At 53.9% G+C, this 16735-nt stretch overlaps 1 protein-coding gene across 16 annotated transcripts in view; it reads right to left on the bottom strand.

Moving 5' to 3' along the window:
* The window catches only part of NCOR2 (nuclear receptor corepressor 2), a 235548-nt gene that overhangs the window by 25718 nt on the left and 193095 nt on the right, over window positions 1-16735 (bottom strand). For all 16 annotated transcript variants that reach the window (XM_051633721.1, XM_051633729.1, XM_051633730.1 and 13 more), the window contains 8 exons: window positions 14495-14642; window positions 11592-12147; window positions 8345-8465; window positions 7148-7385; window positions 2351-2506; window positions 1625-1764; window positions 1439-1544; window positions 627-731 (listed from right to left, as the gene is read on the bottom strand). In XM_051633721.1, the coding sequence (XP_051489681.1) occupies window positions 627-731; window positions 1439-1544; window positions 1625-1764; window positions 2351-2506; window positions 7148-7385; window positions 8345-8465; window positions 11592-12147; window positions 14495-14642 (1570 nt within the window). The remainder of the gene's footprint in view (window positions 1-626; window positions 732-1438; window positions 1545-1624; window positions 1765-2350; window positions 2507-7147; window positions 7386-8344; window positions 8466-11591; window positions 12148-14494; window positions 14643-16735) is intronic.

Here is a 16735-nt window from a genome sequence, read left to right as displayed (position 1 = left end):
TGGGGAGATCTACAGGCCTGGGAGAAAGCACAGGCTGTCTCAGCCTCTCCTGATGTGATCAGAGCAGATCTCTGGTGAGATGCAGCTTGGGGTGGTTTAAGTTCATTTGGGTGCATGTGTCCTGGGCTGGAGCCAGCCCATCGCACTCAGGCTTCCGACTGCCTGAGCTGAGGCATTTCACAAACCAGAATTTGCACTTAAAAGCAACACCTTTGCATTTGTTTTCTTCTGCCTAGCTAATGGGGAGAGAAACACGCAGTGGCTATATTGAAACAGAATGTCGTCCCTACCCAGCTGCAGAAGCAACAGTGAAGAGCTTTTAAAAGGCAATGGAATTTAAACATGTCTTGCTTTGTCTTAAGCAACAGATTTTCAGGTGCTCCTTGAACATAAAAGCTCCATCAGGAACAACTCTCTGATCTGGGGAGATGGCTAGAAATATTGAGACATTGTACAGACCTATCTGCCACCCCACTGGCAATGCCAGAGAAAAGGGGTGAAAAGAACCCTTCAGCTGGGCACAACCCAGCAATCAAGCCTGAAATCACTGGGCAGCTGCAGCCAGCACAGTGTTTGTCAGGCTCGGCAGTGCCTGCATCCTTTCCCTGGGCCCCCCAGTTCCTCACCCCGCAGGATGGAGCCCTCCTGGGATGGCTGCAGAACCAGACTTTCCGGCTGGCTGGCCTGGCTTCTAGGAGAAAGTTGTTCCTGCTTTACTCCAGGAAAAGGCACTGAAAAACATTAACCACGGATCAGTGCAGGTGCAGGACACGGGGCTGCAGCTGTTGGCTGCTTGATGCTTCCAGCTCCACCAGCCCTGGGTCAGCACCTCCTCGGTGCCTTTGCCATCCCCACCACTTTGGGATGGACTTCACCAAGGCTGTGGCTGTTAGCAGAGCACACAACCACCGAAGAGAAAAGCCAGACCCTTGTTCTTGCCCCGGTGGAAGTGCTGCCAGGTGCTGCCTGCACCAGGGACAGGGCTGGAGTTGAAAAGCCAGTGTTGGTTTATAACAGTGTACACTGGGAAATAGGGCCCAGATCCCCCTCCCCAGACTCAATCCTGCTCCAAACCCTCCTGCTGTTAAGAAACGCTTCCAAATCTGCAGACTAAACATTTTCTTTGTTCACTTCAGGCCATTTACTCTTTATCCTACCAGCCTGGGGAGCAGCAATATATTTCCTTCCTTCAATCACAGTATTAGCTGGAGGGTGTTTATAGGCTGGGATGCATCCCTGACTGAGTTGCCGCTTTCCTGTACTGCACAAATTTAGCTCCCTATGTTTCTGCTTTCTTAACAGACTAATCCCTTCATCTTCTTAGCAGGTCCCTTTGTGCTCCCTTGCTGTGTCCTGTGCTCCTCCTTTGCCTGCTGGCAAGCTCCCTCCCCACTGCTCTTGGAGCATGCGAGAAAACACCTGCCACCCAATTCCTTACCCAGTTTCTTGGGATCCATGGTCAGTGGCAGGCCCATGGTGATGGAGCCAACAGGGACCTTGGCGTGCTCGGAGCTGTAGGGTGCATGGAGCTGGATGGGCATGCCCTGTGGAGCAAGAGGAGAGGTCAGGGAGTGGCCACCAGTCCCTGTGAGGCTTCCCCAACCGCTCACACCCGATGTCATACCTGGGAAATGGATCCAACGGGCCTCTCCAGCACGGAGGGGTGCTTGGTGGAGGAGATGAGGGGAGGAGGGTTGGAGATGCTCGCTAGCCTCTGTAGCCCTGAGCGAGAGCTCTCATGCAGGTTTAGCGGGATGGGGTGTCCTGTGTGGAAAACCTGAGTGTTAGCAAGATGGAAGGAAGGCAGAGTGGCTGCAGCAATCAGAGAGAAAAGGGGCAAGGGAGAGAGCAGGGGCTGGATGTAGTGAACTGGCTGGCTGTGTTCCAGCACTAGGATCCAAGTAACATAATTGTTTTGGAAACGACTGGAATAACTTAAATCACCGCCTCGCTCCCCCTGCAGCCTGAAGGATGTTCTGTGCCCGACTCGTCTGCCCTCCAGCTGGAGAGGGACAGTGCAGTGAGGGCTAAAATCTGCCTGAGTTTGGATGGGAGCAGCATCAAGAGCACCCACACTGCTCTGTAACAAACTGTGTCCCTAAATCTCCCCGACTGGAGCTGGGAGACCCGCCTGGCCACCCCCAGACTGCTGCATCGGCAGTGAGGGAGCTCCAGGCCAGACCAAAGCCTGGTGTTAGCAGGTTTCTGCTCAACCTTCTCCCTTACCCTCCAAAAAAACTGCACTGATTTCAGACCACCACCTGTGATATAGGCTGCAACCACAGTCCCTGTCCTCAGCCCCAGGTCGGGATGGAGGGCACATGCCACGCAGCCGGTGGATTTTACTTGCCTGGTGGGTTATACTGGAACAAGTGGGGCTCTGCCTGGGGAGAGGTTTTGATCACATCCCGGGAGTAGGACAGGACAGGAGGCCAGCACGAGGCAGCCGTCGGCTCCGCACTCAGCTTCTGAGCCTCTGTTATGGAGGAGAAATGCACAGACTTTTCTGCAAGGGAAACAGAAAGCAAACAGCTTGCTGAGCAGTCCCTGTGGGCACAGGGAAGCCAGAGCCAGCTCCCAGCATGGGAAGTGGCTTCAGTTCTGTCTGATCTGGCCATAGGATGAAGGCTGAATTCCCCAACCAAACTAAAAAGAAAAAGCCTCAGTGTCACTGCCTGGATTTGACAGGGTTTATTTTATGCAGATGCTTAAAGCACAGTGGGGAGGACAGATGTCTGTGTTGGTGACTCTGCTGGTGGTTGCTGCCAGCCCAGACCTCCATGGACATCCCACCCCACCCAGGAGAGACGGCGTTGGGCGGGCAGCTGATCACTGGGATGAGCACAGGGTTCAGCTCCTTGCCAGGGCCTGGTCATGTGCAAACCACTCTTGGGCAGATCCTGCCTGTGCCCACAGCTCTGCATCAGTCCCTACAGCAGGGCTGGCAGGATTAACAATGGTCCTGCCAAACCCTGCAATGAGGCTAAAGCCAAGAGGCTCCAAGGTTGGCATCCCTCTGGCACATGGGGGACATCCAGCAGGTGATGGCTTGCTGGTGATAACACAGTCTTCACTGTGCAGCTGCACACGGGGTGCCTGGGGAACCCCAGCCCACTGCCAGGGACCACCACGGGCCAGCACATGGGGAACAAGCTCATCCCCATGTCACATCACAACATGAAAGCTCAGCCACTATCAAAGGACGGCTGCATTTGCAGGATGCAGGAAGTGGGCAGAAATCAACATCAGCTTGTTGGGATAGGAAGGGAATAACATGCAGTGCCTGAGGCAGCCAGATGTTCTCCAAAAACCTGGGATAACTATGCTGTACAAGACTGCCAAAGGCAAAGGAAGATCAAGATGGGACAACCGATGCTCCTGTGGGGACTGGGACGGCTTCCTGGTCCGTTGCAAGGCACTTGGGCTGGGGCAGGAAAGCTTCCTGAAATTATCTGGCTTGGGGGTATACTGGATGCCAGGCTGGGTTCACTTGGCTATAAAAAGGCTGATCAGAGGCTAAGTAGTGCTTAATGATGGAGGATTCTTGCTGGAGACACCTGAACCCTGCCTTGTTCTGCAGGCTGCTGGGGGAAAGACTGGCTTTATCTGCACCAGCTCTATCCCAAGTGCATCCTCACGCACTGCCGAGCAGACAGACGAGACAGTCTTTTCCGGATGGATTACGGGCAGGTTTGGTAGGATGTATTTGTAATTGATAAACACTTAATTTTACACTGTCCTTCTTCCCCAGACCCACCTGCGTAACATCCACATTGACCAGAAATTAGAAACTGGGCAGTAAACAATAGCAATCACAAATGAACCCAGCCTTTACCCATCAATTTTTTGATAAAAATAGATGCTAGAATCCTGCTAAGCCTAATAATAGGGCAAGTAGATTATCAGAGGCTCAATTTAATGAGGATTTACTGCATTATCATTATTAATGCTCAGTGTACTCAGAAGCTGGGAGATTATTCTTGTCCCCTTCAGTGAGAGAAGAAATCCATTATCAGCACACAGAGGTATCCAGGTGCTCACACCTCTGCATGCTGGTGGGGCCAGACCTCGGCTGCAGCCTCTTCTCTCCCCATGCTGGATCCCAGGGAGGATCCCTTTGTCCTGCCAGTATGGGGGAATCCAAGCACATCTTCCAGACTGATGAAGGGGCTCTGGCATGGTCATGCTCCCTGATTTTCTCCCCCTCAGCACAGCCCCACTCAGCTCTGCTCACACGGGGGTGAATGGTGCTGGGATGTCCCAGCTGAAGATGCTCTCAGGTGCCAAGACTCTGTCAGCCAGGGCTGTGAGCATCCCAGCTGGCTCTTGGCAAGCCCCATCCTCCTTCCCTTGGGAGCTGTCCCTCCCCTGCCTGCCTCTCCAGCCTGTAAAATATGGCCAGTTCCTAATTGCCCCCGCATTTAGAGGGTGGCTATAACTCAGCCAGCTTTTGATAAAACAGCACTTATGCAGGGAAGAGAGAGTTCCTATTACCGTTTATCAAGCCCCTGGAATGGGAGTGAAGGAGTCAGAGTTTATATGATCCGTCATCCAAATTAATGCTCTTGGCTCCTCGTCGCCTACGAAGGCCAAATGAAACACAACTCTACATCAACACAAAACACGCCGCTGGCGTTCAAACCGCCGAGCGATACCCAAAGATATGCCTGATGGGCATATGGGCAATGGGAAAGGGGATCTGTCTGCTTGTCCCTGAGATCCAGGCAGGGCTGCCTGCCTCTGCCCAGCCCCACCACCAGCAGCTCCTCCTGGAAGGCAGGGAAGAGAGGGCAGTGCTCGGGAAGGTACGGCCGGGCTGGCCGCCCTCCAAGCCGATACGAGGCGGCAGCGCCTGGGTCAGGATGTGTGCAGGACGTGGCTTTGAAGCGGATCCAGAGCGGTGTAAAGGATGTTGATCTCTGGAGCAGCTGCAAGAGTTCAAGCTCTCTTACTGAGCAGGGAGGAATGGGAGTACCTGCTTGGGCAGAGCTGGCCCCTTGCTAGGGGGGAGCACGAGGCTGCTCTCTCGATGGCTGTGCTGGTCTTTCTTGCCCGTTGAACATGAGGCCCCTGTGGAGGTGGGGGGCAGCACCATGCCTGCAGCCTGCATGCCTGCCACTCCACTGGGATGCCTTGGTGAGCCGGGGAGGGAAGGGACATACAGATTTGCCAGGACTATCTGGCTGTCTCCCCTCTAACCCTGATCCACAGTTGGGATGTGCTCCAAGAGGCAGAGACAGCGCTGAGCAGCTGCCTGAGCCCATATCCATACTATAATCAGGGCTCTGGGGCACTTGATTTCTCCCTCAAGGTGACTCACTAACCTGCTAGTTTCCAAATGGGAGATGCATTCCCACCACAAACAGGGAAGACCAGCCTATGACCCTCCTGTGCAGCCCATACCCACCGTGGTACCCAGCACTCACGCACAGGTATGCAGGCTGGGAGATCACACAGTAGAGTCCAAGACCTGCTAAGATGTTTGCAGGGGTTCAGGGAGGTGGAATTAGTTTCATTAACACAGAGTCTACAGAGGTGCGGGAGGAGAGAAGAAAGTACTTTGTATCCTTAGTGCTTGCAGACAACAAAGCCTTAAAAATCCACCCAGGTTATCCGACCCTTGCACTAAATAATGGTACCAACAGCCTCAGAACAGCACGGCTCACCTCCAACTCCTAAACCCTGCCCTGCACCTAACACACACAAATCTGATTCATCTCCTCATCCTCCTGTGGCCAGGAGGCTGGACCTGCAGTGCTGGGACACAGTGATGCAGAGCTCTGGGTTTGAGGGCTGGCTGTGTCTCCCAGCTCCCCAGGAAGCTGAGCTGGGGAAAACCAGATCCACACAGGATGACAGAGCAGGAAGGGATCAAACCTGATAACCCGTTGCCAGTGGGGAGAGCTGGAGGGGACCGCTCCACCTGGGAAGCAAACAGGAACACAGCAGGACAAGATCAGCTGGAGATGGGACTTAATGAGTGGCAACACCATGACTTGGGGGAAACTCCCTTTCTTTCAAGGTGAGCAGTCACCTTCCTTGCTTACATGCAAAACAACCTGGAGGTGTGATGCACACACGGAGCTATTTACTGTTCAAAGAAAATGTGGCCAAGTGCCAGCAACCAGATCTTCTTGTATACACATAATTCTGTCCAGAGGGACATGACAGCTTGAAGAATAAATACCTGGGCCTGGACACTGCGGAGTTGGCTGCCAAGATCCTGGCTGCCAGAGGGTGAACTAGTGCAGTGATTTTCCAGCAAAGATCACAGCCCAAGTCCAATGCAGATCTGCCTCAACAGTGTGGTCTCATCCACCCTACACCTCCATGCCTCAGCAGGTAATTTTTGCAGTTGCACCCACCCCCGTGCAGAATCCAGCACTGGGGGACACTGCACCTCCTGGCCTGACCTCCCTGCCCCTCTGACCATGCCTCTGGTGACAGTGTCTCATCTTCACACACAACTGAACTGCAGGCTGACTACGAGGGGAAGGGACAGAGACTCTGAACTTGAACAGACTCTGACACTCAGATTAAAAACACATTTAGAAGATGGTCTCATCAGGACTTCCCGTCTCTCCTTAACCTTGATCCCCAGGTGCTCAAGCTAATAACGCTTCAGATGCTCTACGGTGGGAAACTCGGAATTGCTCATTAGGCAGCCAAACCACATCAGAGCTATTCCGGGGAGAAAGCACTGGGAATCTTTACAGGAACCTTTGGACTCCGAGTCACAGTATTAGCATTGATTTTAAATGAATAATGGTCCCCGCTGAGCATTAAAAGCATTCTTTATCCAAAGCCAGCAAGGTAGAAAAGAGCCATTGTACCCGGAGCCCTGGCATGCCTCCAGGCCTCTTTGCTCTCAAGTGAATGGCAGAGGCTAATAAAGGCAATCTTCACCTCCTCAGCGCTCGACACTGGCCCGGTGTTTGCTGGAGGCTCAATGAGACATGATGTACTGTCTAATGAACATGGGAAATTAGCCATGCCTCTCCAGTCCTGCTTCAAGATGCTATTAAAGAGCTTTCAAGGGCTGAAGCAAGTTTCCACCCAAGAGGAGGAAAGCTGCTGGCTGCCTGCAGCTGCACACACCGGGCACCTCTGTGGGGATGAACATGCACCGACACGCGCACCCTCCTACCTTCCTTGTCACCAATGGCTGGGCTCCTGCTTTTTCCCCTGGGACTGCTGCTTGGCTGCTGCTGCTGCTCCTTCTCTGCCTGCTGCTGGGACTGTGACAGCTTGTTTGGGGGCATGTCCTCGCGGGCAGACTCGTGGGCTTTCGTGATCTGCTGCTGGTAAAGGGCCAAGGCATGGGGAGGCACCTGAGGCTTCACACTTCCACTCTGCAATATCCCCTCCGAGAAACCTTCGGAAATCTGCAAAGCAATAAGAATTGGTGGCATTTGCCATGGGCTTGTTGACATCCGTGAGAGTCTTGGAGACATCAAGGTGTTACTAGAGGCACCTGCCCCATGCTGTCACCACAAGTCTAACCATCCCAAACAGGGCTCCAAAGCTCACCAGCCACAGGGGATTAAAAAAGCCCAAAACAAAGAGTATCAACTCCGTGCTGGTGACACTGCAGGAGATCCTTAGACTTCCCTTGTTTAAAACCTCTAATTTGTAGTTAAGTGCTTGTAGCTTTTGCCAGAAATTACACTGGAGCAGCCACATCAGAAGCTGTAACATGGGAAACTGGAAGAAGATCAGGAATGGATCCTCCCTGAGCACACAAACCCCCAAATCAGGGATTTCCTCCCTGCATCCTCACTAATGCTGTTCCTCTGGTGTTGGCCCTGGAGATACCAGGGTGCTTTTTGTCACAGCCCAAGCCACTGCACCAGGAGGAACCATCAGCCTTGGAGAACACAAGTTCTTTCAGTACACAGTTACTGGTAGCCAAAAAGGGGAACCAAGAATAGGTTCTGGATGAGCGAGAGAATAATTGCTTCTTATGTGGTATCCTTCAAGCACATGAGATGAAAAGAAGCACAGGGCTGGGAAGGTGCACACTCGCTTTTTAAAGCAATGGGAGGCAGCAGTCACGCGGCAATGAGAAGCTTTTTCTGTCTGGACCTCCCACGACTTTCTGATACAAGAGCTCAAGGGACATCCCACCAGTGCTGGCAGAGTCGTTTCAGCAGCTGGGAACATGCTCTGCATGGAGAGCACCTTCCCTGCTGGGGGCTCGCACTGCCCAGGCACTGCTCTCTGCAGACCACGAGCTCAGCCACCCATGGGGATGAGCAGGTCTCTGTCCCCCCGATGCAGCCTGATGGCCGAGCACGCAGGAGGCAGCAGCAGCGGCTGCACCCCCGGTCCCAGGGGTACTCACGATGGGGGGGATGGCAGCAGCACGTTGCTTCAGCTGCTTCAGGTCCAGTGGCTTCTGAGGGGAGGAGTTCAGCCTGGTGTCACTGGCAGTGTTGAGCAGGCTGGGCCGGGGGGACAGCAACCTGGACACAAAGCATGCACATCAGCCAGGCAATGCCATGGGCAAGCTCCATGTCCCATCGCTCCCCCGTGCCCTGATCCCTCTCTTTTACGCTGCTGAGCCTCGAATCACATCCCCTTCATTGGAGAGGACTGTGCTGGACTGCTGCTGGCTGCTGGGAATATGGGATCTTGAACACATTATGCACTCGGGCTTCCAGCCTTGCAAGCTGCTGCCCTGGCCCCAAACCTGTCTAGATTGCAACTACCCCTCCACACATCTCAGCATCCACCATCAGGACGCTTGTCTGACAGGAGGTTACTCAGCAGGAAAATCTGCCGCGCTGCCCAAGGGACCTGCAGCCACTGGAGAGCTGTCCATGGGACAACAATGTGCCCTTGTGGCCAAGAAGGCCAACAGTATCTTGGAGTGCACTAAGAGGAGTGTCTCCAGCAGACCGAGGGAGGTTCTCCTCCCCCTCTACTCAGCCCTGGTGAGACCTCACTTGGAGTGTTGTGTCCAGTTCTGGGCTCCCCAGTTCAGGGACAGAGATCTACTTGAGAGAGTCCAACGGAGGCTATGAGGATGACTAAGGCACTGGAACACCTGCCTTACAAGGAAAGGCTAGGAGACCAGGGGCTTTTCAGTCTAGAGAGGGGAAGACTGAGGGGGGATCTAATTAATGTCTGTAAATACACGAGGGCTGAGCACCAAGAAGGCAGGGACAAGCTCTTTTCACTTGTGTCCTGTGATAGGACAAGGGGCAATGGACTCAAACTCAAGCATAGGAAGTTCAACCTCAACATGAGGAAGAACTTTACTTTGAGGGTTGCAGAGCACTGGAACAGGCTCCCCAGAGAGGCTGTGGAGTCTCCTTCTCTGGAGACTTTCAAGACCTGTCTGGATGCCTGAGTGATCTGCCCTAGTTGTTTGTTTGGGTTGTTTTTTTTTGTTTGTTGTTGGTTTGGTTTGGTTTTTTTTTCCTGCTCTGGCAGGGGGGTTGGACTCAATGGTCTTCGGACCCTTCCAACCCCTAATATTCTGTGATCTCTCCAGGCCATCTCTGTCTTCTCTCCTTCCGAACTCTAATGTGTTGAAACCAGCTCATAGTTTTCAAGCTTTACAGCTTGATTTGTTTATTTTAGCTGTTCTTTCACTGCTCTCTTCAGCCTATAAATTTCAAGGTCATCCCATGCTCACTCTTGGATGAATAAACAAGCGTGGTAAGGCCACGTGCAGGGAACAATCTCATCTCAGTGCTGGGATCACCCCAGTCCTCGCTCTGTACTGTGTCTGGCATCAGAGGGGAAGAAGACAGCAGTCTTCTTGCAGCACACGCCATGTGGAACCATAGATAATTTGATGCCTTCTTCAGCTTTGATGAGTTAAGGCTGTAATTCTTATCCCAGACTTGTCTTGCCAGTGTGAACTGCAGGAGGACGCAAAAAAGGCTGCCCCTACACCTCACACCAAACCCTGCGTCTCTTCCCTCTCGCTGTGAGGACATCCCAGCCACCCTCTGGCCCCTTCTGGGAGATGCCACAGACATTTTGGTGCTGTCACAAGTGCAGGGAAGAGCACCCACGCCCTGCTGGTGCTGGGTGGGCGGGCAAGCATCGGGTGATGCGGTGACGGGGCGGCTCACGCGGCATCTCGGCTGCTCGTCCTGCTCATCCCATCATGCTGCGGCAACCGCCCGTGAGGGAGCAGCCCTTGGCCCGTGGGAAATGCTAAGGAGAAAGCTACAGCAGGGAAGGGAAGAGAGTCCCCACCGGGAGCACAACAGTGCCAAAACCTCTGATCTGGCTGTAGACAGATCCTGCAGGAGCTCTCGGGGCTCCCAGGCTGGGCAGCTCCAGGCCTGGTGCTTTCTGTGCTGGCAGGCTCTGCCATCAGCTGCACTTCACCGCTGCACTGGAGGAGTGGCCTGGGAGCTGAGGGATGCCTGTTTAATGTTTAATATTCCTGGAAGCTGGTAACTGTTTGACAAGTGACACAGGCGCTGACTCAGCAAGGAGCTGGGGATGAAAGTGTCATTCCCAAGACGACACGCTCCTTTGCTGCTGGGAAGTAGGTACAAGCCTCTGCTGTCCTGTTTTTGGTTGCGCTGATGTTAAACTTGAGGAGCACAGCTCTACTGGCCTCAACTCTCCGTTGCTGGGAGTTTTCCCATCCGGGAAGGAGGAAGAGGGCCCCTCATCCCAGTTCAGCTTCAAAGTGGGGAGTGGGAACAGAGTGCTGTCCCTATGTACAATTCCAGGGTGGACTCAGAGGTCCTTCTTGACCCAGAGTGGATGGAAGCAGGAGCCATTAGAGAAGTAAGCACTACAGAGATGTATGTATTCATATGTATTCTTTAAAAGACAGGAAGCCCTCTACCCATTTGTGAGGCTCTTGGGTGGGGAGGGCTCTGTGGGAAGGACCAGGAGGTGAATAGGACAAGAGGAGGCCAGTGTTTCTCCTCCTTGTCCCAAAAGCCACCTAGGAAGGGTCAGAGGCACTCTCAGCTGTAGGCCCCAGAGGTGGGTGGAGGGCTTGGGACAGCAATGGCTCATGTAAAGACTCAGTGGCATTACTGCAGGAACACTCTCCCGGTCCACATCAACATCCTCCCTCTATGGCCAGAATGGATAATTCACACCTACAAATCCAAGCAGTATCTCCAACAAGGGAGCAGCTCACTCCCACTCTGCTCTGGGAACACAACTCTGACACAACTTCTCTCCTGCCAACGCTGACTCGGACAGAAACCATCCCTATGCCAGATACTGGCAAAGCAGCCTGTGTCCCTGCATAACTCTGCTGTCCCTGAGGGCATGTCCTGCTTCACTGCGTCACTCAGATGGGCTGTCACCAGCAGACACAGTGGCTCTGCATCCAACACCTGCCTGCGGCCATTACCCAGTAGCACCTGTACGCTGGGACATGGTGCTGCCCGTTGTGTCACAGCCCCTTGGCAAGTGACAGCCAAAGGGCGACAGTCACTTGAGGACACAGCTGGGCACGTCCCTTTGCCTGGGGGAGCGCCTGAGTGGTGATATTCCCAAGGAGAAGCTCATGAAAGCACACTTGGGCACTGCAGCACGCAACGGAGATTCTTGTCTGGCCCTCGGGCCGTGTACTTGCCCACCTCTCTCCCCGCTCCTACCTGCTCTTGTCCACAGCATCCTGCTCATCCATCTCATCTGCGCTGCAGGTCGCGCTGGAGTCACTGTCAGGGTTCACCCCGGGGCCTTTGCTGCCTTTATGGATCTCCTTCTTCTCGGCCTTGGGCGTCCCCTCCGTCCCCGCCATCCCTCCACCACTGATGCTGCTTTCCACCTTCTTGTCATTCCCCTTGTCCTTCTCCTGGCTGTCTTCACTCTCCTCCTTCTTCACCTCGCTCTTGCAGGGCTCTTCGCTCACCTTCTCCTCTGGCTCCTCCGTTTTCACCACGTCCACCACCAGGTCCTCCTGCACCTTCTCCTCGCTGCTGGGTGGTTCAGGAGCTGCCTCCGGCGGGGGGCTGGCAGCGGGAGCGGGGTTGGTGGTGGGAGCAGCGGGAGCTTCGGGGGGTGTTGGAGCCTCTTCCAACTTGACTGCCGGTTCTGTACCAGAGTCACCTCCTGGCCCGGGTGGTGCCTTGGCCCCGTTTTCGCCTCCTTCTTTGGCTTCGGGCCTTGGCGAAGGAATGCTCTCGGTGTCGGAGCTGTTATTTACTGCAGCTGAGAAAAGGGAAGAAATAAAAATAAGGATCAGCCCAAGATTCTCGCTTCCCATATCACTGCCTCCGCCCCCTCCCATGGGAGGAGAACGCTCTCATTCCTCTGAGGGGGAGATGATCCCAAGGCTGCTATCCCAGTCCCGGGATCCCAGGATCCAGAGCCTATTAAGCAAAGGGATGCTCTGGGGGCCTCTCTGCTTGCCCAGCATGATGGCTGTTGTTAACCCCCACCCAAATGCAAAACCACACACCCAAAAGCCTGGAGACCGTGTGATTGGGAAGCTGGATTTTAAGGGAAAACCCTGGCAGCTGGCTGGATCCACAGGACAGGACCTGCTACCTCTTTGCCCTCTCACCCTTGGCTCTGGGTCAGCTCTGCTCCCTCCAGGTCAGGCACCTCACTGGTACCCTGCTTGCCAACTTACGTCGCCCGTGTCCCTGGCTCTGCCACCCCAGGGCAGCTGGGGACCATCCCAAAACACCACGTGTGTTTGTTGTTATTGAAGCCGCCAGCCGCAAAAGAAAGGAGGTCAGGGTCGGTGAGAGCACAGCCCTGGCAGTGCTGTGGGACAAATTAATTATTACATGGAAAGGATCATTCTCAAATCTGCCACCAACGGCTTCCAGTGAGCTGGAAGCACGCACTTCAATGTGTCGCTGCAGATGGAGGTGCTGCTGAAAGATTGTCTCTACAGCTGGAGAGAGGATCGTTCCCTCCAAGCTTTGCTGGACACACGTAAGTAGGGCCAGGAGCACTAGGAGACTTCCACAGTCCCATCTCAGCATGTCCCTGCCTGGCATGGCTCTCATACTTGTGCCCAAAGCCTTCCTCCCACACATTCCTTGACCTGTCCCTTTCCATGGCAGTGCAGGCAGCTTTTCAAATGCTGGCAAGATGAGTGGCACAGAGGGACTGTGTCCCAAGAGCTGTACATTGGTGCACATCCATCCTTCCTCCACAGGAAAATGCACCATACTGGTCAGGAATCTCAGCCTTCTCCAACCTTTCACCCACTTGCAGTCAAGCAATAAGGTGTCCCGTCCCCCACCCAGGGACAAGGTTTACGGTGCCTTTGGTCAAACTGTCCCCCCAACTACTACCCTAAATGCCACATCAAGACATCCAATGGTGCCTTGTCCCAGGCTCAGCCAAACTCTAGGCTCCAGCATGCTCCTTCCAGATGCTGAATCAGTGGTCTACACTTGAACCCCCATGCCATAACCTTCTCCCCATCTCCAGCTGGCCACATGACCCCAAGCTATTCCCTGATCATCCCCAAATGTCACCTGGGAGCCAGCCATCTTGTGCGCAACAGCCCCAGCACTTCTGCACCCGTGACACTTCATCCCCCTGCTTTTGCCTTTCTTCAGCTCTGTAGCCCAACCCAGCAGCAGAACAAGAAACAAGGCTTGGCTGATAAGGTTGGGGAGCATGTCAAGAGATCCGTCTCTAATCTCAAAAATACATTGTTTCCTCTCAAGTGCTCTTACAAAGAGCAATAACTACCTTTTACTTTGCGCCTCTGAGTCACGTATCACCTCGCACAAAGATTTACCTGGAATCTGCCTTGTAATGAGTCACTCGCAACGATGATTTGAAAAGATTTCCCATTTTGAGTCCCATTAGCCTGAGTGCTAAGGCCAGGAACCAGCGTGGTGCCAGCAGTGCTGGTTAAGTTATTAAATTACTTTGACAAAAGTCAAATGGCGCTATTGTTGGAAAATTATGCGCTTTTTCTCCAAACTCGCTGCTGCGCTTTCTAAGCGATAAATAGCTGAAAATTGTCACTTTCAAGTTGTTTCCTTTCCTTGGTATTGGCTGGGAGGGAGGAAAATGCTGCCTTAAAAGGGAAAAGGAGGAGGAAAAGACCCACTAAGGTACACCAGCCTTGTCAGTGGGAAACTGGGGCTTCCACTGCCTCTGCTGGTAGTGCTGGCCACTGGGAGCTCCACTGCCCAAGGTAGCAGCAGCAGCGGTGCACTGATGGGACAGGGATGGGCACATGCAAACCTTGACGGGTTAAACCTCCTGGAGCCCATCCTAAGCTCCTCACGAGCCCATGGTGGTGGCTATCTAACCCTGTGAAGGACCTAGAGACCTTCCTTTGGAGGGAACCACCATGAAGTGTTGTTTACAAGGGCACACAAGCCACACAAGGCTCTGATAAGCTGGGTGCTCTTGGAGCGTGCACTGATGGAAATTGGGAACCAAAGCGCTCCCAAAAATAACCATCCAAAGAGACAGACCAGGAGAAGGCAGTGATCCAGGACACTCCTTACACGCGTGAAATCCAGAGGTATCCAAAATGCCACGAGCTGAGTGTGTCCCCCCACCACAGCCCCCTCACCTTCTGCCTCCTCAGCCATCTCCTCTTCATTCCCACTCGCCCCCGACACCTCCATCTCCTCGTCCTCAGCTGCAGGAGGGAAGGCAGCTTCTTCGTTTTGAACAGCGGTGCCTTTTTTCTTCTTCCTCTTGGCGTTCCTTTCTTTCTCCTGGGGAAGAGGCAGAAGATGGTGAGAATGAAACTCCATGGGAAGCCATGTGGGACCAGACAGCACTGGTCCTGCTTGCAGGGCTGAGAGGGATGCTAACACTGCCACGGTCTCCCTGGGCAAACCCTCCAAAAATCAGTCTCCTTGGGACCAGACTTGCATGCCTGACGCTCAGCTGCAGATAACGGAGCTGATGCCCCAGAAATGGCCCAGCCAACATTTCTGTGCACCAGCTTTTGAGTCAGGTGCTGCCAAAGGACTTTGACTCTCGTGCTGGGGAGGCTGTCACTGATGGGTGGTGGGGACACTTCATGCAGCACAGCATCCCAAAGGCGAGGTGCTTGGTGCCCCATCCTGCCCCATGATGGCCCCATCCCCACTTGCTGGGACACATGCCACAGCCACGAGGCCATGGAGAGCTGCTCCCTCCCGCCGACCTAAAGGAAAAGTCTCGGCTTTGCTATTGTTTCCTGCTCTTGTTGCTTGAGTAAATATTACCAGTAGGAACAGGCCCATCATCTCCGGCTCTCCCTGCAAACCCCACACGAATGACGTGTGTAGGACGTTTATTTACATGGATGAAAAGATAAAGCCGTGGTGGAAACGTTAACTTTGCTTCTGGACCTCTGTGCTGGGAAGAGCTGGTCCCTCCCCCCTCCCCCTCCCAGCTTTTCAATCCTGTAAAAAACTTCCAGATAAAACAAACAAATACAACTACTTTTTGCTTGGAAACACTGCTCGCTCAAAATCTATTTTTATCAAACAGGGCAAGAGAGAGGGGAAAAAAGCACTTGAGAAAGGGCTCTGTGAAGGCATGGAGAGGTGGTGGGAGCACGGCAGGGCTCCCTGGTGCCCTGGCCCATCCCAGCACCGTGGGGATGCCCTGGCACTGCCAGTGTTGGCGCCTCGGCCACAGCAGCCGTTCAGCAGCCCCACGTTCCTGTCTGAGCAGCAGTTCCCATCATGCTAATGCTGCCACAAAGCGCCGACGTTACTATGGCAAAGGCTTCTCTGCCTCTTACTCACGGGTCCATGACTCAGCCCCAGGCAGGAACAGGCTCCTCGCTGGGGAATTAGCTGGGAACCAGCCTCTGCCCTGGCACCCTCCAAGGCCAGAGCCTGGCAGCTGCCAACAGAGCTGCCCTGGGGGCACTCTGGGTCCCTCTCCTGGCAGATCTCACTGCTGGTATTTAGGGAAGATTATGTGAAACCCAGGCAGCAGATCCTGGATGTATCTAGAGACATGGTTAGGCCACCACTGTGGCTCTTAGAATGGCCCCCTTGTGTAGCCTTGCTCCTGGCACCCTGCCCAAGCAAGGGGTCTCTTTCTGCTCGGTCTCTGTAAGCAGCCACAGGGATACCACATCTGACATGGGATCCCAGCCATGACTGTGGTGGACATGGAACAGTCTCTGTGAGCCATGCCTGGGACCAGGCATCTCCCATTGTCATAACATACTCTTAATCCAAGTAATTACCAGTGAGGCCACAAGAAAATGTCACAACCATTTCCTGTGGGTACTCTGATGCTCATTTTGTGCTATCCCAGTCCATGGGGTCTCTGGTCTCTACCTATCACCAGGTATTTTTGCAGGAGCATCCATGACTTGGTGCCATGTGAGCAGCCTGCCTCACCAAGATCATCCAGCAAGCTGACTCCCAGCCTGGCTAGGGTGGGCAGTTCTTCCCCTGCCTCCCACTGTTGCTGTTCCAGGCACTGTCTGGGCACTGCCTCCCTCCCTGCATTGTCTTGTCCTGGAGGACGAGATGGAGATGCCAAAAGCCCTCAGACCTGACATCTCTCTGGCCCTCTGCCTTGCAGGCAGAGCAGCCATCCTGACAAATTTGGCCCCTCCTTGCATTCACCACCTGATGTGGAAGCACCAGCCAAAACAGCTTCCAAACCCCACTACGAACACTGGTACCTCCCATCAGCATCAGCCTCAGCAGGACCAGGCACTCCCCGACTGGTGTGAGGTAATGATGTGTATTTGGGACTGCACCAGGACTCGGTCTAACCACAGCATGACTCCTGTTCTCTGCTGCAGGAGCAGCCAACAGCAATGGGAAAAGACTGAGAGATGATCCCACAG

This window comes from Apus apus, chromosome 16, assembly GCF_020740795.1.
Source record: "Apus apus isolate bApuApu2 chromosome 16, bApuApu2.pri.cur, whole genome shotgun sequence".
Classification (NCBI taxonomy): domain Eukaryota; kingdom Metazoa; phylum Chordata; class Aves; order Apodiformes; family Apodidae; genus Apus; species Apus apus.
Note: the sequence above shows the minus strand (reverse complement) of the source record. Positions and strands in the feature narration are given on the sequence as shown.